A 27,643-nucleotide genomic window follows, 5' to 3' on the forward strand; every position below is an offset into this window, starting at 1 on the left:
CTGCCTCAGTCTCCAGAGTTGCTGGTATTACTGGTGTGTGTCACCACAGCCAGCTTTAAAAACTATTTATGCTGCTACACTGGAAACTCCTGTTTATCCCTGAGAGGTGAGTGTGCAAAGCACTGAAGTAAGAGAAGGAAATGGGTTTGGTGGTACTTAAGTTTTATCTGAACCAGCCACAGAAGTTGGAAGCAGAGGCAGTTAATATGCTGCCACTTTAAGAAGCAGGGAGACTCTGGTCTCTCCAGAAATTGGGGCAATAAGTACCTTAAAGTAGATGTGGTACAGTATGTGGCTTACTGCAATCAGGAAATGTCTGTCCAAAAAGACTGTTGTCACAGATTGTAGTATTTCAGGAACATCAGTTTAACTTTGACACCCTTTCTGATTGCCTGTCATCACACATAAGGCAGGATTCAAACAGGAGTCAGAATCTATGCGTAGCACTGGGCTGGATAATTCTCCACCCTGCCCTGTGACCTAGGACACAGAGCTTGACATTTATGGAGTCTATCAATGGGCTTCAGGGTGAATACACAGGACATGAGAAGAGCATCTATTACCCAGCTCCCTCTCTACGGGGCAGTTCTGGTAGTGACTTAATCTTCTTCCAAATGTCCAGTCCCTCTCCTTCAATCACACCTCTCACTGATATTCCCTCTCTCTATCCTTTCATCTTAGGCCTCTACCACTTCACCAACAGACCCTTTAGACTAGGGGCATCTCCCCACTTTTCAAGCCCTAGAGTGCTTTACTATTCCTTATCTGTTTCTGGATTCAGTCCACACCCTAGTTAACAATGCCTTCAATAACCTTTTCTCAATTACCCCACCTGTTTCCTGATGAGACCCTGACTGATATGGCCATGCTTCTCAAATAAAAGGCTTAATTCCAACACCACTTAATAATTAACCTCGTCAAAAGAACCACTGGAAACAGGTTACTAAGTCAGAAAAATTCTCTTCCATACACAAGTGCTGGTCCTATCCCTCATGCATCCAATGGGGGCAGACAAATAGCCACTCTTTATGAGGTGCCTAAGTTCTGAATGCCCAAGTGTGGATAACAGTATCTGGAATGGTTTTCTTTGTGCAGAAAACACCTCAGAACTGGCTTCTCACAGGCTCTGATCAAGATGAACCACCAATGTGGGTCAGCAGCTGCCTGGTGTCTCAAGGGGATTCTGCCTAAGAAGGAATCGGGTGGTGCAGGATCATGAGGGCACCGTGGAACTCAGGTCGCAAAGACTAACCTCAGTCGTGGCTTTGTGAACACTCAGCCACACAGCTTATATTATTTTAGAAAAACCACACCCATTATGCATGTGAATGGTTTTTACTGATGAATAATATCTTTTAAACAATGATCTGCAAGGACTTTCACCTCTGTGTGCTCAGATGCTCTACACAGTATCACTGGATGGCAGGGGTTACCCCAGGCTTCCCCAGCCATTTACCTCCTTTTCACAAAGGGATTCTCCCTCATTTTTTCAGGGTAGAGCAGCAACTGGAGTAAAAGTGGGCATGAGGGGGTGTTGCTGAGCCGAGCCGGAGAGAGTCTATACACAAAAGGGTCACTTATCTAGGGGATGTCTTTCTACCTTTTCCTACAGCTGAGTAGCTTGGGGGCAAGTTGTCTGCCAAGCTTCTCGCCCATGTAAACACTATGGCACCAGCTGGAGTTTGGAATCTGCTGAGTCTCTGCCAGCTGGAGACCTGGAGATGGGTTAGATTAAAGGAATGCATAATGAGAGTGGGGGTAGAAGACAGAGGCTGTATTTACACATAGAGGGTCTGCAAGGGTCAGTTAGGACTGGCCAAAGGGGGCTCTCGCAGCAGAAAAATATGAAGAGAAAAGGAGGGGTTTAAATGTGCCCAGGCACCACACCATACCCAAATGGCTCAAGGCTCATACATTCAGTTATTTTTTTCCCTTTTAAAAACTGACTTCTTTGTCCCTGTCTCAGTTCTCTGCAGCATCTCCCCCAACCAATTACACACAACCCTTTGAAAAGTTTGCAGCTGGCCGCTCAAGAAGGCTCAGCATGATCAGACAACAGGGACACTTGATCCCTACGATCCCAATTTGGGAACGTTAACACGGAAACCCAAGCCACGTGATGACAAGCAGGCCCTGGGCAGAACTGAGGCCAGGCAAGAGGGAAAGGCACAGAAAGCCAACAGTCCCAACAGCCAGGCCAGCCTCCAGACTTAGAGAGCATCTGCAGGATCCCAGCTGCAAGGCCCAGAGGGCAAGGATAGATGGGGCAGCCATGGAGAAGACTAACCAGCCACTCAGCCCTTCTGCTAATCTCCAGAGCAGAGTGGGACAAGAACTGATTGAAATCATTAGTCCCTTGTGGGTATTTGGTGGCCACACCTGCTAGGAAGGCCATTTGCATCCCTACTGCAGACCCTGCAAATAGGGGTGAAAGTATACTCTGATAACATCAGTCCATGAAATACTCTAAACCTCAAAGGGCTGCATGTACTGCATATACGTAGGAAGAAGCAGGCAGCAGGCACAGCACAGCACAGAGTCAAGAGACCTGTTCTTGGTGGCTTGGCTACTACAGGATCGGCAGCCTCTGGATCCTCCCACTCCTACTAGATACCCTGATCTTTCAAAGACATTCTCTGAAGTCCCTTTGCTTCCACGGATTGTTCCCACAGGCTTCCTGAACATGATTCACCTCCAGGCCTGGAGTCCAAGCCTCTGGTCCTCTTGTGCCCTTGGAAAGCCCTGCTAGAGTAGCTGCCTCTATTCCAGCATCACCCGGACTTCTGTCCCAGTGGAGGGTCCTGAATTTTCACCGGAATTGTGCAAACTGGTGTCAGGAGAAAGCTCCATTCTGGTTGTCCCCGGGTGGCAGTCTAGCATCCCCACCTGCCCCAAGAGCCCCCTGTTGGCTTTTTCCTGTATTATTTTATTAAATCTATTATGTCCATTCCCCGTGCTACTAAGTAGAGCAGCACACCTTTTTCTCACCAATTCAAATGAGATGCTGACTTGCTCTGCCTCAAGTCTCAACCCACCTTCCTCCCCCACTGCCATCACCCAGCCTAGAACTGCCAGGAAAAAACATAAACAAACATATATACACTTCACACACAGCCCCTTCCATGACTCCCCACTGCTTAAAGGATAATGTCCAACTCTTCAATCTGGCATTCCTGAACTTCCTGCTCTCTGCACCCTTGATTATAACAACTCTCAACACAAAAGCACAATCTCCCTGGGTATGTGAAAGTATACTCTGATAACATTAGTCCATAAAATACTCTCTAAGGTCGAGGAATATGTTTGATACAAACACATAATACTCATTACTACAGTCAAGGCTCTGACAAGGCCTGTTACAGAGAAATATGTTAAGCCTAGCATTTTCCAAGCTGGTCTGGCCCAAGAACTGTTTTGTAGCATTTAACCAGAGATTCTCTGAATGCTTTTTTTGTCTGGAACAATACCAGTCCTCTATTCTTCCTTACCTTTGCCCTTCTGCCTTGACTTTCCTTTTGAAGGTTAGCTTTGGCCTCACCCTAGAAGTCTTCTCACCTATCCTAACCTCACCCCATGGCTGGCTGCTTCCTTCCCTCACCTCTGAAGCACTGCTGCTGCACCTCCTTGCTGAAAAGTAATAGATAACAAGGGTTAAGAGCTCAATTTTGCATTCAGAAAGACCTGTGTCCTAATTCTGCCCTCATTCACTCTGAAATGGAGTTGTTCATCTTATTTGGTGTAGACAGAGACAGAATCTATTAAAGAGATTAGTGGTACTAGAAGGTCAAATCTAGCATATGGCCTAGCATGTCATAGGTATTCAGTAAGCAACAATTAGTAATTTTTCTTATTTAAAAAAAAACATTACTTTGTCATTTATGATTTTCAGTGTTATCTTCTAGGTGGGAGTCCTGTTCCTCCTCCTACTTTCTCTATATGAAGTGGGTCTAAGTAGGTGTTGACAGGCAGCCACCACCAACAGCTCCATCTTCCCACTGATAGCAAGTGAATGCACACCTTTCACATGCTGGAAGGTAAAGAAGGCTAGGTAGTTTACCACCAGCCCCAGGTTATCAGCCCTCAGCAAGAGGAGATTCTTCAAAGCAAGCGAGTCCTCTAACTTCACAGAACCCCTCACTGATACCACATGCCCTGCCCTCACCACCTGTGAGCTTCCCACACCTCTGGCCCAGGGGTGCGGTGGGACAGGTGCCTTTCAGAAACCAGAGTGAACAGTTCTCACCGAAAACTGGAATGGGTGGCTCACTTCCACACCACCCCATCCCCCACCAGGCAGCAATGGGCTGCTGTGTTGGGTGTATACTTTAAATTTTCAATTGCCATTTTAAAAGCTTAAAATTCCACCACAGGCCACTTCATTCATGAGATTTATGCAGTTAATATGTGGAACTGAGAAGTTTCATTTCCACTTTGAATCAATCTTGAGTTTTTCTTGATACTTTCATATAGGCTTCAATAAAGTTTAAAGGACCCCTGTATTAACCCTCTCTTCAAAAGGCTTCTGTAAAGTGGAGTTTTCATTTATAGCAGGTGGAAATGAAATCTCTAAGGTCCAGGCATGGGCTCCTCTCTCCAACACCCTTAGCAGCTTTGCTGCAGAGCCCTCCTCCTTGTACACTGGCCTTGCCCATGTGCCAGCTCTCTCCACCTCACCCCATGAACCTCTCCTCCTCTCCAAGCACTTAATCCAAACTTTCCATCTTTTCCCATACGAAACAGCTTTAATGTGTCTTTTCCTGATCATCAAAATAATATATTTGTTAAAACAAATATCAATGTATATGAGTAGACAGATGTAAGTATGGAGAAAAAAAATTTTAATTACTTGAAATTCTATTGCACAGAGAAAATCATTGATAACTACTTTTTTCTTTTTATTTATTTGTTATGTGACAGTGGATGTGGTGCTGGGAATTGAACCCAGGGCCTCACACATACTAGGCCAGCACTCTACCACTAAGCCACATCCCCAGCCTTCACTGATACTATTTTGATGATCATCCATACAGATTATACAATAAATTCAAACTTAAAAAAAAAAAAGGTCCACATCAATATGGCATTCTAGAATCCATTTTAAAAAGAAACACAATCCTACAGTTTATGATATTGCACAGAGATTTATGTCATCATTTTAAATTGATTTAACCAATCCCTTACTAGTAAGCATTTAGGAATAGACTCACCTTTTAAAAATGTGAACATCTCAAAATATTTGGCTATACTACTGAGTGGGAAAAAAAATCAGAATTCAGTCTGTGAAGTTTTATTACAACCATGAAAAACCATAGTGTCTGGGTACAAAAGCAGTAGAAATTGAATCAATTGTTAAATGGAATAGCTTGAAGAAATCTTTTTACAGCAGTCATATTTAAACAGTAAAGAAAGTTCCTCAACAATAGTAACTTGTAAAGTTAAAAAAGATCCCTATTATTTTTTTTTAAATGTTCTGATAGTTAGGTCACGGTTCTGTATAACATATTTCAAGCAGCTGATCCCCATGTAATTTACCCTCATAGAATTCCTCCCAGTAGGAAAAGGAGATATAGTACCAGAGTCACTTGATCCTTGAGAAGGGGAAAAGGAGAGAGGTCATTCTGGAGCTCACAGCCTTTGCCAAAAGGCATCCATGGGCAACACATGGCTGGAGGCTCAGAGCTGAAGCTCAAGAGTACATGGGCTCACAGTCTCCAAGGAGAAGCCCCCAGCAGATATCTCAACCTGTCTACTCCCAGTCTTGGTCCAGGCAGCAATGGCTGGGTGAGGAATGAAAGATGTGTCTGGTGAGGAGTAGGCACACCAGGATATACAGACTACACAAAACCTGGAGCCTAAAAATCAGAAGTACAGAAAATGGCTGCTTAAGGACAGCTGCAATATTCATGGCATTATTTAACATTCATATACTAAAAATGACACATATTGATTAATCCCTTACTGTACATCAGGTTCTGCAAAAATGCTATACATTAAAAATTTACTTGGTCCTTCCAAAAACCCAATAAGGTGGGTACAAGTATTTTCATCCTTTTGTCAAGAAAACTGGGTACAGTTAAGTAACTTAACCAAGTTATCTAGTTCAGTGAAGGAGTGGTCAAAAATCAGTCAATTTGAAATCAAAGTTTGCACCTGGGCTGTGCACATGTCTTTGCATTTATAAACATGACTCAGTGTGATACAAAGTGCTTATCCAGATGGGAATGGCAATGAAGCCTCAAACCTGCAGCCTACTTTTCTGGGGAAGGAGACCCTGCAAGTTCATCACCATAGTAAGCCTTCTTCTCCTAAGGAGGTCCTGCACTGGACAGTACAGATGCCATCACTATCTTCCAGGTTCAATGGGTCGTCATAGAAATGTACAAGACCAAATGTGACCTGGAGCCAGCCCTCTCCAATCTGTTTAGTTTTATACATGTCCTTTGTCAGAGCCTTCAGCCACATCACCATAGTCATTTTTTTTAGATGTGAAATGGAGAAAACACACTTCAGAATAATCACAGGAGTCATTCGTGGCAGAAGCTGAGCTTGCAAGCTGAACATTGGTATATTTAGCTTAAACAGGACGGGTGGAAGGTTAGGATACTATATTTGGGCAAAACATTGATTTGGGGTTTGGTGAAGTTCTGGTTTTGGCAGCACTCTTCTTCTGCCCTGCCCCCACCCCAGGCCACATGGGCCCAGCTACAGAGTATGGCTCTTCTACATGCAGGATCTGCTAGCTTAGTCTCCACAGGGCTTTGTAGAGTAGAGGAGGCACAATTCCTCCAGGGAGTGAGGAGATGCTAAACACAACCAGAAAGCAGACAAGAAGGAAGCCAGAGAAGCAGAAACCCTGGAGATCTGGTTGGTGGTGTGGTTCTGCCTGGGACACACAAGAGGTGAGGTGCTCTTTCTGGGAAAGGACCCAATCCCAGAAAGAGCACCTCACTACTCTGGCCATACTGACCTTAATAACACTGGCTTTCCCAGTCTTCTCCTCCCCCCGCAGACTGAATGGGGAGTATATCTTAATCATCTCAGAGGAGGTGCTCAATTAATGTTTGTGGAATGAATGAAATAAGTTCTGCATGTTAGTCATACAATGTGAATGTGGTCAACACTACTTAAAAATACACTTTAAAATGGTTAAGATGATAGATTTTGTTATGTGCATTTTACCATAATTAAAAAATCATCCATAATGACATATATTATAACCAAAAAGAAAAGAAGAGGTGATGGCCCTCAGATACTTCTAATACTTACCATATGAAATGTAGTAGCATGTAAGTTGAATAATTTGAGTTTAAGAACTATGGGGAGGATTAATTAGACAACAACAGTGAATAGTTGTCTAACAGTTCAATAGTGAATCATGATTTATTCAAACAAAAAGTCACAAAGCAATGGCAAACAGGACCCTCTCACTAAGCTGTCCCCACATCCTACAGCAAAAGATTCAATAAGTGTGCCAGAGGCTAGAGATATGGCCCTAAGCCTGTCCAAGAAACTATACTCTAATATGTGAATCTCCAAGAAAAAATTCACATGCTTTTCTGGCCCACAACCTTCCAGTCTCCCATTGCCAACCCAGGGATTTCAAGAACCTGGAGCCTACATGAGGAAACATTTATGTTATACATATGACAGATTAACAGGAATACCATGAGTTCAGATGCTGGCTCCTCAGTTTTCTAGCTGTGTGACCCAAGGCACATGACTTGAGTTCTCCAGGCCTCCGTCTCCGATTTAAAATGACGCACAGGACTCAGCTATGAAGTCAGAAGCCAGACTGTGAATTCTGGCTCAGCCACTCATGAGAGATGGAAGTCTGGTCAGGTTAGACTTTCTAAGCCTCAGTTCACGCATGTGTAAAACAGGGTAATCACAGCATCTGTCTCCCACAGTGACCATGAGTACTGCATGGGAGAATAAAGCCAAAGTTCTTATCACCACGCTTAGCACAAAGGGGGCACTCAAAGCACAAGGCGTGAGTTATCATTGATTCAACAAAACTGTTGAGTACTATGTAAATGCTACCCATCCTTTAAAGGTTAAGCTGAATCCCATTCTTCATGATGCCCTGATGGCTAGAATCTAAAAGCCCTCTCACTTCGGGGCTTGCTTACCACGAATGTACTAGCATTTAGTCATATGCTGATATGCAGTATTAAATCCTATATTGATATCTAATGTTTCAGATAAATGTCTTATCTCAAATATCCTTTCTTTTTCCCAAAGAAGAACTGTGGGAAGTCGAATGAATTTAAAAGATATACACAACTACTGTGAAATAATTTTTAAAAAGAGAATGCTGAAATCTGAGTTAATGTTAGCAATCTGTTGTGCTTTTTCCAGGTTTTGCCTTTGCACATGCAAATAGGTTTTTATTAAAATGGGCTCATTCCATACATGCTAATCTGAAACCTCTTTTGTTTCAGACATTAATTCATGTCCACACATAGAGACTGACATCATATTCTTTAAACAGTGACTATGCTCCACTCTATGGTTATATTAATAGTTTACCTAACTGGTTCAATAGAGGTGGATATTTAGTTGTTTCAAGTGAATTATGGCATGAGGGCAAGGGCCGTATCCTGTGTGTTTCAGCAACTCCACAGAGTTAGCATGGTGCATGTGGTAAGCATCCAGTAAACTGTCATATGAACTCTAACAACATTTGTCTCTGAGTCACAGCTGGATTATTATCCTCCAGTCCATCAAATATGACTCCCATAACCAGCACCACTGTATAAAGCCAGAATAATGAGCTACATTTGTAACTGACTTTGAGATATAATTCTTAGATGAAAAATACAAGCTATTCAATATGATTTTAATGCTGGCTCCTTACCTGTATTAAAATTATTTAAGACCCAGCAATTCCCCACATAGTTGTATACCCAAGAGAACTGAAAACATGTTATCCACACAAAAACCTGTACATGAAGCGTGGGCAGGATTATATAATTTCCAAAAAGCAGAGACAATTCAAATGTTGCTCTGCTAATGAATGGATAAAATATGGTATCTCCATACAATGGAACGAGTCTGTCATAAAAATGAATGAAGTACTGACACGTGTTACAACACGGATAAATCTCAAAAACATTATGCTAAGTAAAAGAAGCCAGACACAAAGGGCCACATATTATACCCAAAATAGGCAAATCCAGAGAAAGAAAATAGACTAATGGTTTCTGGGCTGAGGTGAGTGGGAGCAAGAGGAAATGAAGGCTACCAGGTTTCTCTGGGGAATGATGGAAATGTTATGAATTAGATAATGATAATACTATGATACACAGTAAAGATTCTAGAAGCCCCTGAAATGTATATGTTAAAATGGGGAATTTAATGATACATGGTATCTCAATTAAAAATACAAAAAAAAATTCTTTAAAAAGGGGGTTATCAAATGGCAATTCTACTTTACAGCTTATTTACTAAAAATATTACATGAGAGCCACCAAATACCAAGTGCTCTGCTGAGTGCTAGAGACACTATGGTCAGCAAGGGCTGCACCCCTAAGAAACTGAGGTCCCATAGCCCCTAAGACAAGCACAAAGAGCAATGGGACCACATACAGACAAGGACTGTCAGAACCAGGACAGGCTGACCTGAGGGAAGAACTCACATGAAGGGCCAGAGGAAAGAAAAGCAGCATGGAGTGGCTGAAAGATAATTCATTATTCAAACATACCAAAGTAATTTAAAATATCTAGGTATTTGTTTTCTATTACATATTGGTCACTGTGTTAGATGATAATATATAGCACACTGTATTTTCATGGGTACATGATAGAGTCAATGGTGGATTCATTGATTTAAATTCATGGTATTTAATAAGGACAAGAACACTTTTTCAATATATTTTAAAAAAACAAATACAGTTATGCTTTGGCCCATTCATTCCACCTTTGCTATGCCCAAATAGACACAAGATCTGCTCATATGGATTCAAAGTGACATAAATACCATGATACTCATTGTGACATTGTTTATAAGAGCAAAAGACTGTAAACTAACCAAGTATCCATAAAAAGGGAACCGCTAAATGAATTAAAATGAACCTTCATTAAGAAAGATTATGAGGGGGGCTGGGGATGTGGCTCAAGCGGTAGCGCGCTCGCCTGGCATGCGTGCGGCCCGGGTTCGATCCTCAGCACCACATACAAACAAAGATGTTGTGTCCGCCGAGAACTAAAAAATAAATATTAAAAAATTTTCTCTCTCTCTCTCTCTCTCTCTCTCTCTCTCTCTCTCTCTCTCTCTCTCCTCTCTCACTCTCTCTTTAAAAAAAAAAAAAGAAAGACTATGAGATGTTATAAATCAATGAGGAAAATGTATGGACATGGAGAAATCTCCTAGATATCTGAGTAACTAAAAAGGTAAGGTACAAAACAGTGTAGTCAATATGCTTCATTTTGTGTAAGAAAGGAGACAAAAATGTACATGTGTATAGATATTGATGTACTGTATATATCTTATATATTTATAGCTGCTTGTATTTGCATAAATAAACTGAACAGGAATGACACACAAAACTAAAAGTGGTTACTTGAGGGCCGGGGACAGGAAGGTGGATGTGAACAGGTGAGAGGAAAGGGACATTTCTCAATGTATTTCTTCCCATCAGTTTTTGATTTCTGAGTCATGTGATGTATCACCAAATAGGACCTATTCCCAAAAGATTTTTTTCCTCAGCTTTAAAAAGCTGAGATTGTAGGTTCTCTATCTGCATGCATATGCTAAAGTAGCCAGCATTACTAATGTGCTCATAAGCATCTCTAAATGGTTACCTGAAAACCCAGAAGTGACAGTGTAGATAAAAAAACTTCAAATAACCACAAGAGCAGAAAGGCCACTCAAGACACACTGTGTGTACACAGGACCATCCTTGATAAATTCACATCAGCCACATGTTAGGTACAGAGGTGCTAGGGACACTGAAAAAATATGAAACAACTCCTTCCTTTAGGGTGGGGTAGGGGTCACAGCAAGATCAAGGAGCCCATGTCAGCCCTATTGCCCATTATCTGTTCATGTTACACCCTTGCTCAGAAATCTTCCAGGGCTCCCTGTTACCTAAGCTGACACCAAGTCCAAACGTTTGGACAAGGGCCTCCATGGCCTGTACCCCTTGCTTGTCAGTCCAAACTCATCTTCCACTACTGCCAGTCTTAACACACACACACACACACACACATACACAAACTTCGGCAACACAGAGACACTCACCAGTCCCCCCATGCTCTGTCTGTCTAGAACACCCTCTCCCCAGAATGTCTGCCTGGTCAACATCCCTCAGGTTTCAAGGCCCAGCTACCCTTCTTTTTAAAATATTTGTCCCTAACCCTCCCAAGGAGTTTTGCTCCCTTCCTGACCTGCAACTGGACCTTGAACACACAAGTACAGCAATGATACTGTCACCTCTCTGAAGACTCTTGGCTCTTCTGAAAAGGCAGAATGTTCACCTTTTCATCTTTTATGCCTAGCCCCAAGAACAGCATTTGGCAGAGAGCAAATACTCTCTGAGTCTGGCTGAATGAATAAACAAAAGAAGGCAGAGGGGGTTCGAAAGAGGAATTCACTCTACTAGGAAAGGAAGGCCAGGAAAGCATCCTGAGCAGGGGTTCTCCTGCAATATCTGAGGTGGACATAAAAGGAGAAGCGGGAGTTGGCAGAATGAGAAGGGACTGAGGAGAAGATTCAGGGGGCAAGGGGGCATGAACTAAAGTAGAGAAGCAGAGAAGACAAGGGATCATTCAGGAAGCACAGGTAGACTGGTTTGCAAGGAGAGACAGGCAGAGGGGAGGCCTGGGGATATGCAGAGGAGTCCAGGACAAAGGAAGCCTTGAAGCCTTTAGCTGCTCAGACCACAGGAAGCCTTGAAGCCTTTAGCTGAGCACCCCGGGAGGAGTTAAAGTAGGAGAGACCATGCTCAGCTCTGTGTTTGAGAACAGTTCATGGTGGCTGCATGGAGGAAGGATCACAGGGAATGAGGGGCTAGGGCCATATCATGACTGCCCACAGCCATTCAAGTGAGAGATGTCACATGTCAGAGCTAGGGACAAGAACATTAAGGGCAAGAGGTGACTTGGGAGTAATTCAGGAGGGAAAACCAGAACAGACGCGTAGGACAAAGCAAGCATGGGCCAGGAAAGAGGGGAAATAAAGAGTTTCTGTTTGGTATCTGTATTCCTGGAAACTGCAAACTACCGTCTTGCTAGGGAGTGGGGAGGCTAATAAAATCATAGGTATCACCAACTAGCCTTGGTAAGAAGACCCCCCAAGGTGCCAGAACAGACCAGGAGAAAACCTCACTGCACCTGTCTAGGTAAAAGTTTAGGGATGAGTGGATCACATTGTCAAAGAAATCTCAAAATTATTTGCTGACACCCTTGTTAGGTATGAAATACACATAGACCTCGGCATTTAGTGAGCACTCAATAACTTTTTTGAATCAATGATACATATACGCCATACCTACCTTGTCCCTCCTTACCCCCTCTATAACTAGAAACACCTCCACAAGGGGAGCTGACATTCTCTCAGCCTCCACTGAGCACTGAAACAAAGCCTGCTTCCTCAGGTAAGGCCATGGGACCCACATGCAACTCTCTTTATAGCTTATTTAGCTAAGAAAAAATAAAGAATAGAGGAAAAAGATATTATAACTTGCTAAAGACCTCCTTTTTAAAAAAACAGAAACCACATAACAAGTAAACAAATAGCTTTTTAATAAACCTGAAGAACACTTCAGTGGTAAAAGTCATGCAGAGGCAACACAAGACAGTACAACAGAATGATATCCATGTTCAAGGGCAAGACCAGCATCAACGCAGCCTCAGAGAGATAATTAGGTCTACAGAAACACTGTTTCTCTCTCTTAGGCTCAATGTTGGTGCCCACCCCCACACCTGGGCCTTGCTGCTTTATGTGTCACATAAAAGATACAGGAAAGAGATCTGAGAATCAGTACCAGAAAGCATTCTGGTGTATGGGTCCCAGCTGCTCCGTGGAGCTTACTTCCTGGCTGGTGGTCATGACAGAAAGGCCCCCAGGTGGAGGTTCTCGCATGGACCACTGCAACGCCTCCCAACCAGACTCCCTATGTCCAGTCTCACCTTCTAAACCACTCTCCACAGCAATGTCATCACATCACTATCCTCCCCAAAACTCTTCAAAGGCTCCTCATTACACCCAGGATAAAGTCTCAACTCCGGAGCATGACCTGTTAAGACACTCCATGATTGGCCTCACCTCCACTATTGCCCCTCCTTCCCATCCCCAGAGCATCCTATGTCACTAGTTTGTAGACTACCCCAAGCTCCTCCCCACTCCCACTTCCTCATCACTCTATCTGCATGAGGATGTGCTGCTCCCTCTGTCTAGGACCTCGCACATCTCCTCTGTTCCTAGCCTTACTTAGCATGTGCCTACTCCAATTCTCAGCTAGAAGCCCCTCCTCCAGGTTGAAACCCTGGCTGAAGTTAGGAAAATTCATCCACGTGGCTTTTAAAGTCTTTTAACATCAACCCCCCATCATGAGCCGTAATGCCCCTTTAGGTGGGTGGAGGCAAAGCTCACAACTCAGATAGGAAGGTCATAATCCTCTGAGCCTCCACTGCCCTGCCTTTGAAACAAGGAGAGGACTTCTTAAGGAAGCTCCTGAATTTTGCAAGGACAGAGTATTGTTAATTTTTTTTTTTTGGGGGGGGGGTACCTAGAATTGAACTCAGGAGCACTGAGCCACATAACCCAGTCCTATTTTGTATTTTATTTAGAGACAGGGTCTCACTGAATTGCTTAGCGCCTTGCTTTTGTTAAGGCTGGCTTAGAACTGGCTTTGAACTCATGATCCTCCTGTCTCAACCTCCAGAATCATGGGATGTTTTCCCCTGTGGAAATCCTGTTTGGTAGAATAGGACTTCATGCTAGACACAGACAACTAATATGGCAACTCAATTAGAATACTAATCCTCAAGTGACTGTATGCTTATCTGTCTTCTTTAATAAACAGGAAGGCGAGTTCCTTTGGGTTAGGCAATGAGTCTTTTTTTCTGTGTTCCAAACACCTAAAATGACGGCTCTCACAAAAGCAGTGATTAATCAACATCTACACAAGAGGGCAAGAACTAACTCTGTCCAGACTAACCTACCTTAGGCCACAGAAGCAACAATGCAGAAAGGTGGGACTGAGAGCAACACTGGCCAAGTTACACTTGGCCATCCCACAGCTAAAGGCTAGTGGTGTGGTAATCAGTCAGCGACAATCTGGCAAGGTCATAATTGTCATGCCTAGAGTTCTCTGGACACAAGAAACTCAGGGAAGAGAGGCCAAGAGGCCTCACATTCTTATTTTTCGAACTCCAATAATGACCACACAAGAACAAGTTGTGTCAATATGTTAACTAGCTTCTATTTCAGATTTTATTGCCTTACACAGAGTAGGCATATTTGCTGAATAAGTTTAAAAAAAAAAAAAAAGTCAAAGTCACTGAAGAGTGTTAATTGGGGATATGTCCAGGCTGGGTGATAAGAATGCCAAAAATGCTTCTTTTGATGTCTTGGGTAATAAATGTACTGTATAGCAGACCAACTATGCTTTTTATTTCAGGGCTAGAAAGGTGTTGCTCCCCAGAAATTCCTAGGGATGAATTATTCTGGATATCCAAATTTTCTATATTACTTGTTTTAGTCAGCTTTTTCATAGCTGGGACCAAAGGACTTGATAAGACTAATATCAAAGGAGGAAAAGTTTATTTGGGTATCATAACTTCAGAGATCTCAGTCCACAGATGGCCAACTCCATTCCTGGGCACAAGGTGAGGGAGAACTTCAGGGCAGAAAGGAATAAGAGCAAAGGAAAGCAGTTCGGGTCATTGTGCCAGGAAGTAGAAAAAGAGAGACTTCCCTCACCACAGACAAAACATATACCCTAAAGGCAAACCTTCAGTGACCCACCCCTTCCAGCCACACCTTGACTGCAGTTAATCCTTATTAGGGGCTTAATGTACCAATCAGTTAAACTCTCATAACCCAATCATTTCACCTCTGAACCCTCTTGCCTCATCTCATGCATGAGTTTTGGGGGACACCTAATATCTTTCAGGGCTAGAAAGGTGTTGCTCCCCAAAAATTCCTAGGGATGAATTATTCTGGATATCCAAATTTCCTATATTACTAGTTTTAGTCAGCTTTTTGGTAGCTGGGACCAAAGGACTTGATAAGACTAATATCAGAGGAGGAAGTTTATTTGGGTACCATAGTTTCAGATATCTCAGTCCACAGATGGCCAACTCTATTCCTGGGCACGAGGTGAGGCACAACATTACCACAGGCCTAGGTTTGAAACTTTAACATTAGTTATTGTGGCTAAACATACTTCTAAAATGTAGATGAGTATACAGGTTGCAATGTGTTCTGGGTGTTAGATTTTTTCAGATTTTATAATCTTTGCATATATATAATGTCTTGGAGATAAGAACCAAATATAAACATGAAAAAAAAATTTTTTTGGTATCAGGGGCACTCAACCACTGAGCTACATATACATCCCCAGCCCTATTTTGTATTTTATTTGCAGTTAGGGTCTCACTGAGTTGCTTAGTGCCTCACTGTTGCTGAGGCTAACTTTGAACTTGTGATCCTCCTGTCTCAGCCTCCCAAGCCACTGGGATTACAGCCATGCACCACTGCCCCGGATAAATGTGAAATTCATATTTCATATATACTTTATATACATTGCCTGAATATAATTCTATTATTGTTATGAACACTGGAGATTGAATGTGTGGTCTTACAAATGCAAGGCAAGCACTCTACTACTGAGATACAGCCTTAGCCCCCAGATAATTTTATAAATAAACATTTTAAATAATTTTGTGCATAAAACAAGTTTTCATGGTGTGGAATTTTCCACTTATGACATCATATCAGTGCTCAGATTTTGAAGCATTCTGGATTTTGTATTTGGGGATTTCCTTTCCTTTTTCATGGAACTACAGGATAATAATTATGATCGTGTATTATACTTTACTATTCTAATAATTTTAAAATCCACTGCAGCTGTTTGATCATACTAAGAAATATCAAGTGTTCAGATTTTTTTCATTTCTTATTTTTTCTAAGAATTTAATAATGGACAACTCTCCCACCAGTCTATCTATACCACCCATACCACTTTTCCTATTTTCTTATTCTTTCTTCTATAAGCTTGATAACCATTCTCCATAACACTGTGTGTAAAGCAAGAGCAGGTGGATTTTGAACAGGGCCTGAAGGACTAGCCTGGGTATGAAGTCCAGGACATTAGGGCACAGGATCAAGACCAACACCAGCTACTCTGACCTGAATCCTGTTCCTCAATTATGTTCCAAATGGATGAGGCAGCCACAAAGAGGAACTGAACATGGTCAAGATATTACTCTAATACTTTTTACATGTAATAATAATATAAATAACACATACTGGGTTCTTATGGTGCACCAAGCCCTCTCCAAAGTGCTGTGTTTCTATTAGCATTTTCAGTACTCCCAACAACTGTCTGATATATTATTATCCCCATTTTATGGATGAGGATACTAAGGCATGGAAAAGTTAAATGATTTGCCTAGATGCCACTGCTATTATGTAGAACAGAATTCAAGCTCAAGCAGTCTGGCTCTAGGACCATGCAAGACCTTGACCACTGTGGTCCATAGCCTCTGATGATTTCCCAACAGAGCCACACCACAAGGATCCCTTACTCATTATTACTACAAAAACAAAACACAAATTTATAAAGCAATGTGTAGACCAGCACTGTCAAAAGCACTTGAAATGTAGCTGGTATGCAAGAGAAACTGATTTTTAAATTTAAGTTTAATTCATTCCCATCATTTAGAAGAAAAGAGTAAGCCATTTTAGGTTAGAGTAGTTGAAAACGTCTGCAAGATGAAGTGGGAACCTGTAGATGTAGCACTATATATTGCTGAGCAAGGCCTGATTTGGAGTGCCATGGGGGTTGTGGGACCAAGGGGTGTCAGATCACAGGTTAGGTTCAGATACTACATTCACTCTACAGATCTCAAAATAAAGGCTTCAGAAGCGCACATGTGTCTGTGTGATGAGCTTGTCATCAAATATGAATATACTTGCTCAAGCACAAAGTCTTAGCTACATTCAGAGGCTGGTGTGATAAAACCTGACTTGGCAGAGCAGAGGGCATGAGCCAATCTGCCCAGCCAGGGACCATGTCATGCTACTCCCTGATCAGCCTTACAGAGGCCATTAGGGCCTCTGCTATGACAGTCACAAAGCCAAGCCCACCCCTTCCTATCCTGGACAAAGATTCCTTTCTAATATATGAATTTTCTCCTTCCCCTCCCTGGGTTTGGCTAAGCTATAATTACATGCCAAACCCAACTTTAGGATAGAACTCAATTTCAACTGAAATGTGAAATAAAGTCAAGATGAGAACTTGAGTGTTCTAACCTAAGGGAGGTACAACTTTACTCTAGTTTCTCCTACATTTGTAGCTCATCAGAGGAAGGTGCATCTAATTAGCAACTGCCAACTTAAGTTCTCTACACATTTTCTGACCCTTTTGTATATGCCCATGTTAAAGAGGCACAATTCGGCCAATGAAGTCCACGATCCAATAAAGCAAGTGCAGCTCAGAAAGGTTAAGGGTCTCGAGTGTGCCACACAGCTATTTACCAGAAAAGCACAGGCCCTACTCCTCATTCCTTTTACCACACACTCCTCAGGATTCATGCCTCAAGGACACTGGAAGAAGAACACAAGTACTCCTTCATGCCCCCCCTTAGGCTATTTAAAAAAATAACAAAAAACAAAAATCAACCACCACTCATTCCTTTCAACCTCAACATTCCTCTTCCAAACAAGTCACAAAAAATCCATATGAAAAATTATTCCTTGCCCATAGAGGTCAAAAGTTGATCCAGTACAAAGTTAAGACTACAAAACTAAAAACATACTTTAAACTCCAGAAATGTAGGGTCTGAAAAATTAAGTTCTGCTCCAAGTTCCGAGGAATTCCTCCTCTCAGCCGGAAAGTAAGCATTGTGAAGCAGGCTCTGTGATTTCCTGCAGGACTCCAGGAATTGCTGGAGGGGAGGCCTGTTTACCCAAGGATTGCTCCTCCAGGTCAGGAGCCCCCAGACTGCTCTTAAATTTCAGGAAAGAGCTGGTCATGTCACCTCTAAACCCATGCCACACTCTCCATGACTCTTGATGCTACCTTCTCAAAGAATCTGGTACTGTTATCAGAGACCTAACCACCAACACTTGATGATTAACAAGCATGGGAGCATGTTCTGGGCATCCCTCAAGGGAGAGGGTGGACGTCACCAGGGGAATAAAGGGAAGAGTTGTATAAATTCCATCTCTATCTGTTGTCCTAAAACATACCTTAAAATCAGGCTTCAGGGCCCACACCTGTAAACCCAGCAACTCAAGAGGCTGAAGCAGGGGGATCTCAAGTTCCAGGCCAGCCTCAGCAAATTAGGGAGATCCTGAGGCACTAAACAACTCAGCAAGACCCAGTCTCAAAATTAAAAAAACAAAAAGGGTTAGGGATGTAGCTCAATGGTAAAGCACCCTGAGTTCAAAAACTAGTACGACTAAAAGAAAAACAAAAACAAAAAACAGACACATCCTTCCCAGGAGCCAAAAAAAGTCTTCATAATGGTGTTAGGTCATTCAATGAACTTTTTAAACTCTGTGAAAAGAAAAAATTAAACACTCCCTAAGAGAGGTATCTGCACTTTTGTAATAAAGATGAAGGAACAAACTGATTAAATTAACAATACTCCGCCCTTGCAAAATCCAGGAGCTTCCTTGAGAAGTCTTCTCCCGGTTTCAAAGGCAGGGCAATGGATTGCTCAAAGGATTATGACATTCCTACCTGAGCTTTGCTTCCACCCACCCCAAAGGATAGGGGGTTTGATGTTAAAAGTCTTTAAAAGCCACGTGGATGAATTTTCCTAACCTCAGCCAGGGTTTCAACCACTAAAGAACTCCCACTACTAGAAATAGGACTTTCATGTGTGTACACACACATATATATACACACTGCCCATTATAGACGGGCATACACACGTCCCCCGCAAATTCCCATGTTGAAATACTAACCCCCTAAAACGATGACATTTGGAGACGGGACTTTTGAGAGATGATTAGGTCACGGGGTGGAGTCCTCATGAATAGGATTAGTGCCCTTATAAAACAGCCTAGACATTTACCTGTAAATGGAGCCTATCATGCTAAGTGAAATAAGCCAATTCCAAAAAACCAAAGGCAGATGTTCTCTCTGATATGCGAATGCTGACTCAAAATAAACCAGCACTGGGTGGGGGTGGGGAGTTGTCACTAGGCTGGATAGAGGGAGTGGGGAGAAGGGGGAGCTGGGAATGGGAAATACAGTAGAATGAATAACTTTCTTATGTTCTTATATGAATACAAGACTAGTGTAACTCTCCACATCGTGTACAACTACAAAAATGGGAAGTTATACTCCATGTATGTATGATATGTCAAAACACATTCCACTGTCATTATAACTAAAAAGAACAATTAAAAAAATCAAAAAGCGGGCTGGGGATGTGGCTCAAGCGGTAGCGCGCTCGCCTGGCATGCGTGCGGCCCGGGTTCGATCCTCAGCACCACATACCAACAAAGATGTTGTGTCTGCCGAGAACTAAAAAATAAAAAATTTAAAAAAAAAAAAAAAAAAAAAATCAAAAAGCTTAGAGGTTAATCTTTCCCTCTACCTTTTATTCTCTTTCTCACTTTTTTCTGCAGAGATAGACATCTATGAACTAGGAAACAGACCCTCCCCTGACACTGAACATGCAGTGCCTGGATCCTGGACTTGCCCAGACTTTAGAAATATAAGAATAAAGTGTTGGTTGCTTAAACACCCAAATCTATGGAATTTTTGTGACAGTTTCTCCAGTGAACTGCCTTCAGATAGCTGTGCCCTACAAACTATCTAGGAGCCACCGCCAACTATTCTCTGAATACTGACAACCCCACACCCAAAGGTCAGGTCTTACTTTAATCAATTGCCCTTTCCAACAAAAGCAATGGCTTGAGGTTGAAACCAAAGAGTTTGATGTTGCACCACCCACTCACATCAAGCTTTAGACTTGACTTCTGGGACTAGAGGTATACAATTCATGCCTTGCACGTACAGGCCCCAGTTCAATCCCCAGAAGAAAAGAAGGAAGAGGGGGAGTGAGGGAGGAAAGGAGGAAGGAAGAAAAGGACATGACTCCTATCCACAAATAGTACATCAATTTTAAGTCCCCACACTGTAACTTCTTTGAGGACAGGGACCCCACCTTATTCATTTTTTGCATCACAGAGCTCTCGTATGCACACAGCAGTACACAAACACTCAGGTGCTAAATTAATCAACACAGAACTCTTAAGGAAGATATATCAATTTCAAGACTTCTACCCATAGATTGGCATTTAAAGATAGAGTCTAGAATCCCAGTAGGTGGAGATGTAGAAGATACACCAGAGACAGTTCAGAAGACATGGCCTCAGTTTTGCTAAAAATTCACTCTACTGTCCTGGGCAAATCTCCCAACCTCTGGGGTGGGTGGGGTCTTATTTTTCTTTTCCATAAACACATTAGAAAACTTCTTGGGTTTCCCTCTAAGATCTTAAATGTGTATGACCACAATGTTAACTTGATGACAAGGGCAATGCAGAAGTGACAACAAGAACCACCTAACTACATGGATGCTGGGTAACACCAGGCAGTAACTTCAATGGGAGGCAAATCCTGTGCCCATTTTTCCATGTTCATAGGTGATAGACACATACATTTGGGTCATTCTCTGTGTTCTCTTTCAGAGAGATGCAAATTTCAAAGATTATTCCAGGCAGAAAGTGGAACAATGACCCAAAGACATTACTTCCAGGTAATAAACAGATTCCACTCAGACAAAAAAAAATAAAGCAGCCTGTGGCTACATTCCGAAGACGCCCCATTTGTGGGAGCATCAGGGCTGTGCTCTAAATGCAAGCCAGACATTGTTGGATTCTTATTTTGGCTCCAACTCTAATGCAGAGTGGATGGTCCTTGGCCAAATTTCCTCCTCTAGAAGTTAGGCTCTGGATGGGTATGACAGCCTCCATAAACCATCCCGATTACAGGGTAAGGCCAGTAAAGCATTTCACAGATGTAAAATGCTGCCAATTCTTCCAGACAAATCAGAGAAGACATGAAGAGGCAATAGGGCTCTGGTAGAAAGCCACAGATCATCCTCCTTAACCCTAGGTTCCCACAATATCATCAGAGGACCCAGAGGCCTTGAAACCCCCCACTCATAATCTGGTCCCATTTCTCCTCTGCTGAAAATCAAGGAAAGTTATGTGACTTTTCACCACCCAGAAGAAGCCCTTGCAAAGCTCTATAAACCATAGTTACTCATAACATTAAGCAGCTGTAACTAAGTTAGGTTTGGTTCCCATACACTGCAGGACATTTGAGACAGTGGAGGTAAATCAAGGCAAAGGAGCACAGTGTGATAAAGGTCTGCTCATGAAATAGAAAGGATTGTTTGGGAACCGTTAGTAGTTTTACTGGTTTCTCTTCTCCCCCTTCTTCTTTAACCATTAGGTACCAATGGATACCAGATACACAGTGCTGGATAGAAAGGTTAAGTGATAGTATCAGCAGTTTCCCACCAAGGCCTGCTAATAGAGCTCTCGCTGATTAGAAAGCACTTCTGTCCTTTGGGAACTCTAATCCGAGCTTATCAAACCTCTGGCTTTGTCACTTATCAGGGTGGGAATGAGAGGTACATCAGCTATGCCACAGAGTGATTTCTGGGGCCCCTGCCCATGAAGAAACAGATCAAAAAGGAGTTCATGCCTGGCAGAGTGAAGCTTTCACCATAGCAACACATGTTATTCTACAAACAGTCAGGACTAAGGCGCTCTGTTGTGACCAGCCTGGACAGTGCCTCTGAGAAATGCAGGACTGAGGCTTCAGACAACAGGGCAAGCAAGAGAAAAGTGCCACCTATTTAGCTTGCAGAGCAGTCTTCTTATGGTTTTTGCTTCTCCACAAAGCTGACAGCAGCAGCACCAAGACCCACAGCCCATGTTCTAAAAAGGTGGATGTCAGACAGAAAACAGATGTTCATTTACACCACAGGGGATTCCTTGGGAAGAAAGGAACTCAGGTAGAGCCAGTGATTGAACCGTTTGGAGAACAGACAGCTACTGGGGAATTCAGAGAAAGGACTCCATCTCAAAACATGTCTTCTCTAGAATGAAATGTAGCCAGGATGCCCAATAACCATCTGAGGGTGGAAGGCAGACTCAGAGATTAAATAATGAAGCCCACAGCAGTCATCGGTGTGGCTGCTGAGCCCATTGAGGAAGGGGCCATTTGCCAGGCATAGTGCTAATGACACATATGAGTCTTCATCTTGAAATTAGTATCAAACATTCACTAACTGGTCAATGCCTCTTCCTGGATATCACATTTTTGTCAAGGGAAGAAACAGGAATAACCAAAGTACCCTTATATTCTACACAATACAGTTAAACTGGAGGCTTGACCAGGAGAATATCTAGCTCCAAATTTTTGCTTTATGGCTAAAATCACTGAGCCAGACACATAGAAATCTAATTGTCAAACAAGGACACCCTAGACAATAAGTAATCCCTCATGGTTTCCTCTAACACCACCACTGGACCATATCATAGACTAAAGCAGGGAAGCAAAGAGCTATAAAAGGGACAAAGGAACTCCTTCAAAAGTGCATTAGAAGTTAGTCAAAGAAAGACAACTTATGTCCACAGATGTATGTCTGTGACATTTACATACTTCCTTCTATGAATGCAGTAGAAGAATAATCATTTTACAATGCTAACAGGAGACAGGCGAAGAGCCCATTTCAGGTTATGATACCTACAGGGATATGCGGGAAGATGTGAACTGTTGCCACAGCTAATGGCTATAACACATGAGATAAACTCATATTCTGCAAACATTTCATCCTGACAAGTCAATCATCGAGTCAGGAACAAGGAAGAAGGTAGTTCCTGGAGAAAAGGTAGATATGCCACACCTACTTCCAAAACAACTAAAAAACAAAAAAACAGCCACTACTCAAAAATTCCTCTGGGTCCTAAATCCTTAAGTCATCACAGACCAAACAGAAACCAAAGCTACAAACGACAGAATTTCACAAACATTTCTTTCCAGCTGCAGAGACTAATTTGAAGGGGGAAAAAAAGTTTCTGTCTCGAAATGACATTTTAAAGATAATGTATAAGTTGCTTCCTCTCTTTCCCCTTCTTCCCATTCTCCATTCGCTAATGAAAGAGTTTCCCTCTTCCCCTGCCTGCTTCAGTTGGAAACGTGGCACAGAACAGGACACTGGACGGCAAAGGGAAAGGGGAGGAGGGAGGCTACTTTCAAATCTGACACATACAGACACCCAACCGGTGCCCACACCCTGAAGGACTGTCAGGACCAGACTCCACCTAAGAAAGGACCAAACTGTTGAGCAGAAAACTCCCCCTGGCGCCACCTCTCCCAAAAGCAAAGTTAAGAAAGAAAAAGCTGGAAAGGAAGGAGGGGGAAAATAAAGTTCCACATTCCTGACATTTTTTAGCCAAGTGCTGTGGCTGCACAGCCCAGCTCTATTCCAAACAGCCCTAAAGACAGGAGAAATCCTGAATTCAGGGGAAAGAACCTGCCCCCTGCCTTGGAAGTAGGATGACCCAAAACTAAACACAAAGGGTGGGGCAGGGGGAAAGGTGCTGGGGAGGCCAGACAGCCTTTCATGTGTGTTCCCAAAGGAAGTGATCCCAAGGGAAGGAATTTAGAGTCAACATCTCCCTAAATATAAGGAGCTGAAACCCTGAGGTTCTTGAGAGGGAAATGAAGGGCCATGAATACTACAGGGATGACTAGCAAGGCACAGCTGAGATGGACACACAGGGTTGTGGCTGCCCAGGGTGTGGGATGGTGGGCAACATGAGGCCCATCTTATAAACCAAGACTGGGCAGGGGACCCCAGAGGGAGAGTGGTCAGGAGAGTTGCTCTCTGTGGGAAGAATAATGATTGAGTTTTCCTGGCCCAGCTTTGAAATGAAGGAATCTTAGCCTGGCACAAGACAGGAACTCAAGAGCCTAATGGCCTCTCTCCCTTTCTCCCCACGCCCCTGCACCTCCCTCTGTACTCATTTCAATGAAGAACTGTGTTGACTTCTGGACTGTATTCCCTCCCCACCATATGCATCCCCACATACACTCACATCACATACCCTCACATCAGGGGAGAACCCAGAAGACCTTTAAATATCCAGTCAGTCCTGTGCTAAGTTTTGAGGCATCTCCCCATTTCATCCCCTCCCTCTCACTCATTTTACTCCAAGTATGAAGATGCCTATATTGGTTTCTTTTGGACCCTAGATGTTTCTGTTCTCATTTGTAGAGGCAGCAGAGTTCCAAGTCCACCCCCCTACCAAAAAAAAAAAAAAAAAAAAAAAAAAAAAATCTGTACAGAGTTAGCTGGTAGATTAGACAGGACCTACTATGTGTCCAGCACAGAAGGCAAGTCCTTCATACTTGAGGTTCAGAGCAAAGCCCTCTTTCTCATGGATCAGCAGTAACTGACAATCTCACAGAGCACTTCTGAGAGGAGAAACCTGCCCTGTAAGTTTGGTAAGTCTAAGGGGCCATGGGAAGAGAAGTGGGAATGGTGGAAAGAGTGGGCCTACAGGCATTTCAACAAGGCCCCTTCCATACTCCCCAGTCCATTCCTAAGGAGGAGAGAGTAGTTTTATTTGTTTCTCTCCATGGACTTTTTTCTTTTATCAAGTTCCAGGAAGAAGAGTTCCTAGCACCTTTTGACTTCCAAAGATTGGCAGGTTTAGTGCACAGGACTTTCTACAAGACTAGACACAAGGATAGGAGGAGGTTTGGAGCTCACACACTATATAGCTGTTTTTACACAAAGATAAAGCAGGCAGAGCCAGAAACCTTAACAAATCCAGAAACACAGCAGAGAGCCACTGGCTATGCAAGAGATGTGTCTGCTTCAGAGGGTGTGGCTATGAGGTTTATAGATGACACGTGTGTCTTTCTAGCCAGACGCTCCAAGACTGGGTCCTCCTCTCCCAGGAGGCTTCCTGGAATGCAGGGCAGCAAACAGACACAGTGGTATCAACAAATACAAATCTTCTGTTATTTCATTAAGTTATCATTATGATAAATAATAAAAGTGCTCCAAGAGCAAGAAATTGATTCTCACATTAGTAGGAAACATTAAGGCTTCTATTGCTAACATCTCAGTTAAACCTACAACCACCCTGTGAGGAAGACAAGGTATTACCAACTTCTTCAACAATGGGAAAACTGAGGCTGCAGTCAGTTTTTCAGTCAGACAAGAGACAGCAAAGAGTGGGGCACAGCACCATTCAATACATCACAGGAGGGCTGTGGAAAGGAGCTCTATGGACCCTGAAGCCCAGCCAAAGTCACATGCACACATCCAAACCTGACCTGGCCACCACAGAATGCCCCCAGTTTGAGGGCAGACCCACCAACCAAATAGGACCCTTGTCATCCATAGAAAGAAGACAGGGGACCCAGAGACAGAGGCACACAGAAGGAGGAATCAGCCTAGGAATCCTCCATCTCCAAGGCAGCTTTTAAATGGTTACAGCTTCCAACACATCCCCCAGAATGCAGATAAGCAACCCTACCCAGAAGGGAGGACAAGGAGCCTACTCACAGGAACCAGAGGCGACCATGGTAGCCGTGAGGGGAGTGCCACTTACATATCTCATGCCTGAGACAAGATAGACCACAGCGAATCCATACCCAGTTTCCTCCAGTTCTACCCACTTTTGAATATCACATTTCTCTCTTTCTGTACGAGTAAGGAGTCTTTCCCATCAGCCCCCTTGGATTCTGACCCCTTGTTGGCTTACTAAACTCCCTGTTCTGAGGCCTGCACCAGTGCACTGCTGACCTTATAGGATCCCATCTTCTGCTCCCATTCTCTGCCCCCAATTTCAGCAGCCACAAGAAAATCACCTTTCCCCTAAAAGTAGAGGGTATCCCTGTCCCTCTCCTTGGCCCTATAAAAGGGGTGAAGCTCTTGAGTCCACCACACATGGATCTAAAGGGTCAGTCCATAGAGTGTCCTCAAAACTCGCCATTTATGCCATAATTAAAAATAATAAGCAGAAGGTCACTGCTGGGATAGAGCCAGGGCTACACGTGAACACCTGGAGCACGTTCCAGAGGTAAAGATGCAAAACACCCAGAAAATTAGAAGGGAGGTGAAAAGGGTCAGGGTTCCTCCCACGTAAGAGCCCAGGAAAGCTAGTGACCCCCATTTGGGACAAGACGGGTTGTGCAATGACTGCGGGTCTGGGAGTCTCCCGGCTTGACTCCCGGATGCCAACAAGGAAACCCCACGCGTCGGGCCAGGGTGGCAGCGCTGCGGTTGGTTGAAGTCCAGACTTGGCTTCAGGGCTGCATAGAGGGTTGCAAGGATATGCTGGTACCCAAGGGGGCGGCAGAGTATGGCACCACTGGCACGGCGCGAAGCTGGAGGTACTGTCTGGGTTGACTGGGGTACAGGCCAACGGGGGTCCAAGGCACAAAGCCGGGGTGCAGATAACGTGCAAGACAGCCCCGAGTTTAAGCTCAGATGAGGACCAGGGGACCTGCAGGAGTACTCCCGTGGCGCAAGACAGAAGGCACTGCCTGCTCCTCCAGTACCCCCTCCTCAGTCTCTCACCTCGAACATAAGCCCGATGAGGACGCAGAGCACCAAGCAGAAGCCGATGTCCGCATGGTTGTGGATGACGAACTCTTGACTGAAGAGAGGGTAACTTTTCGTCCTCCTGCGGAAAGCCATGGCAGCGGGCGCGCAGCGGCCGGCGGGGCCCGCACCCTCGCTCACCAGCCGCAGTGCAAACTTCTCCAGCCACGGCCCGGTCCGCCCGCCGGCCCGCCGACCGCTCGCCTAGCCGCCCGCCCGCCCTGCGCGGAACAACTTCTGGGCCCCGCCCCCTTCCTCTGCCCGCTCCCGCCCCCGCCGCCCGGAACCGCCCCCGGCCGCAGCCCCCTCCCCACCCGCGGCCCGCACTCCGCGAGCAGGGCCCGCCCGGCCCTGGCCCCGGCCCCGCCCCCTGCGCGCTTAACCCTGCAGCCGCCGGCGCCGCGCGGGAGGCTGCGGCCGCAGTGTCCGCGGCTGGGAACTGCGAGAGCAGCTCAGAAACCCCTCGGCCGGCGCCCACGCCGCGCCCGGTCCCATGCCCCGAGCCGGGGCTCACCAACTCCCGCGCGCAGGGCGCAGGCCGCGGAGGAGGCGGGCGCCCAGGCCTGCCCGGACAGGAAGTGGGCCCGGGTCGCGCCCCGCTCCTTCCTCCGCGAGAAGGGAAGGGAAGGGCCGGGAAGCTTCGGGCGCGGAGTAGTGGGCCGCGCAGCCAGATATTCCCGGGGTGGCGAGCCGGGGCTGAGAGCGTCGCAGGTTCGGAAGAGGCAGGGAAGCTTCGGGCGGGCCTTCTCGCTGGCCACAGCGCCCTACTCGGACGATAAATGAATGGACGGCGGATCTAGTATTTGAGAGCTTGCAG

At 44.2% G+C, this 27,643-nt stretch overlaps 1 protein-coding gene across 2 annotated transcripts in view; it reads right to left on the reverse strand.

The window, feature by feature from the left end:
* TRAM2 (translocation associated membrane protein 2) overlaps positions 1 to 27,064 on the reverse strand; it is an 80,416-nt gene extending 53,352 nt beyond the window's left edge. For both annotated transcript variants that reach the window (XR_014022258.1, XM_081296105.1), the window contains exon 1: positions 26,803 to 27,064. Coding sequence is in view for 1 of the 2 variants with exons in the window: in XM_081296105.1 (XP_081152231.1) it covers positions 26,803 to 26,922 (120 nt within the window). In the remaining variant the exon portion in view is untranslated. The remainder of the gene's footprint in view (positions 1 to 26,802) is intronic.
* Between the last annotated feature and the right edge of the window lie 579 nt (positions 27,065 to 27,643).

The sequence above is a fragment of the Spermophilus citellus genome (assembly GCF_964194105.1).
Source record: "Spermophilus citellus genome assembly, chromosome: 5".
NCBI classification, from domain to species: Eukaryota; Metazoa; Chordata; class Mammalia; order Rodentia; family Sciuridae; genus Spermophilus; species Spermophilus citellus.